The sequence below is a fragment of the Fulmarus glacialis genome, unplaced genomic scaffold, assembly GCF_000690835.1.
Source record: "Fulmarus glacialis isolate BGI_N327 unplaced genomic scaffold, ASM69083v1 scaffold32273, whole genome shotgun sequence".
NCBI classification, from domain to species: domain Eukaryota; kingdom Metazoa; phylum Chordata; class Aves; order Procellariiformes; family Procellariidae; genus Fulmarus; species Fulmarus glacialis.
Genome location: NW_009202888.1, coordinates 20,635 through 20,851, shown reverse-complemented (window position 1 = coordinate 20,851; position 217 = coordinate 20,635). Strand labels below are relative to the sequence as shown.

Here is a 217-nt window from a genome sequence, read left to right as displayed (position 1 = left end):
GAGTGGGAAGCCTTGCCCTGAGCCGTGTGTCGCCTTGCAGGGGCCTGGAGCCATGGCTGAGCACATGATGATGTCCATGAGCCACGGTGGCACCGGGCTGCAGAGCTACCGCATGGGGGTGAGTGGGCTGCAGGGACCCCCGCAGCACGGGCAGCATGTGCTGAGGACACTGCCTGCCGCCAGTCAGATGATGCCCTACGGAGGGGCTGGGATGGAT

General features: G+C 65.9%; 1 protein-coding gene across 1 annotated transcript in view; it reads left to right on the top strand.

Moving 5' to 3' along the window:
- The first annotated feature begins 46 nt into the window (after positions 1-46).
- LOC104074374 (cbp/p300-interacting transactivator 3-like) overlaps positions 47-217 on the top strand; it is a 1,885-nt gene continuing 1,714 nt past the window's right edge. Inside the window, 1 exon segment of the mRNA XM_009574460.1 lies at positions 47-217. This exon segment is cut by the window's right edge and continues 12 nt beyond it. Within this exon segment, the coding sequence (XP_009572755.1) occupies positions 53-217 (165 nt within the window). The 5' untranslated portion in view covers positions 47-52.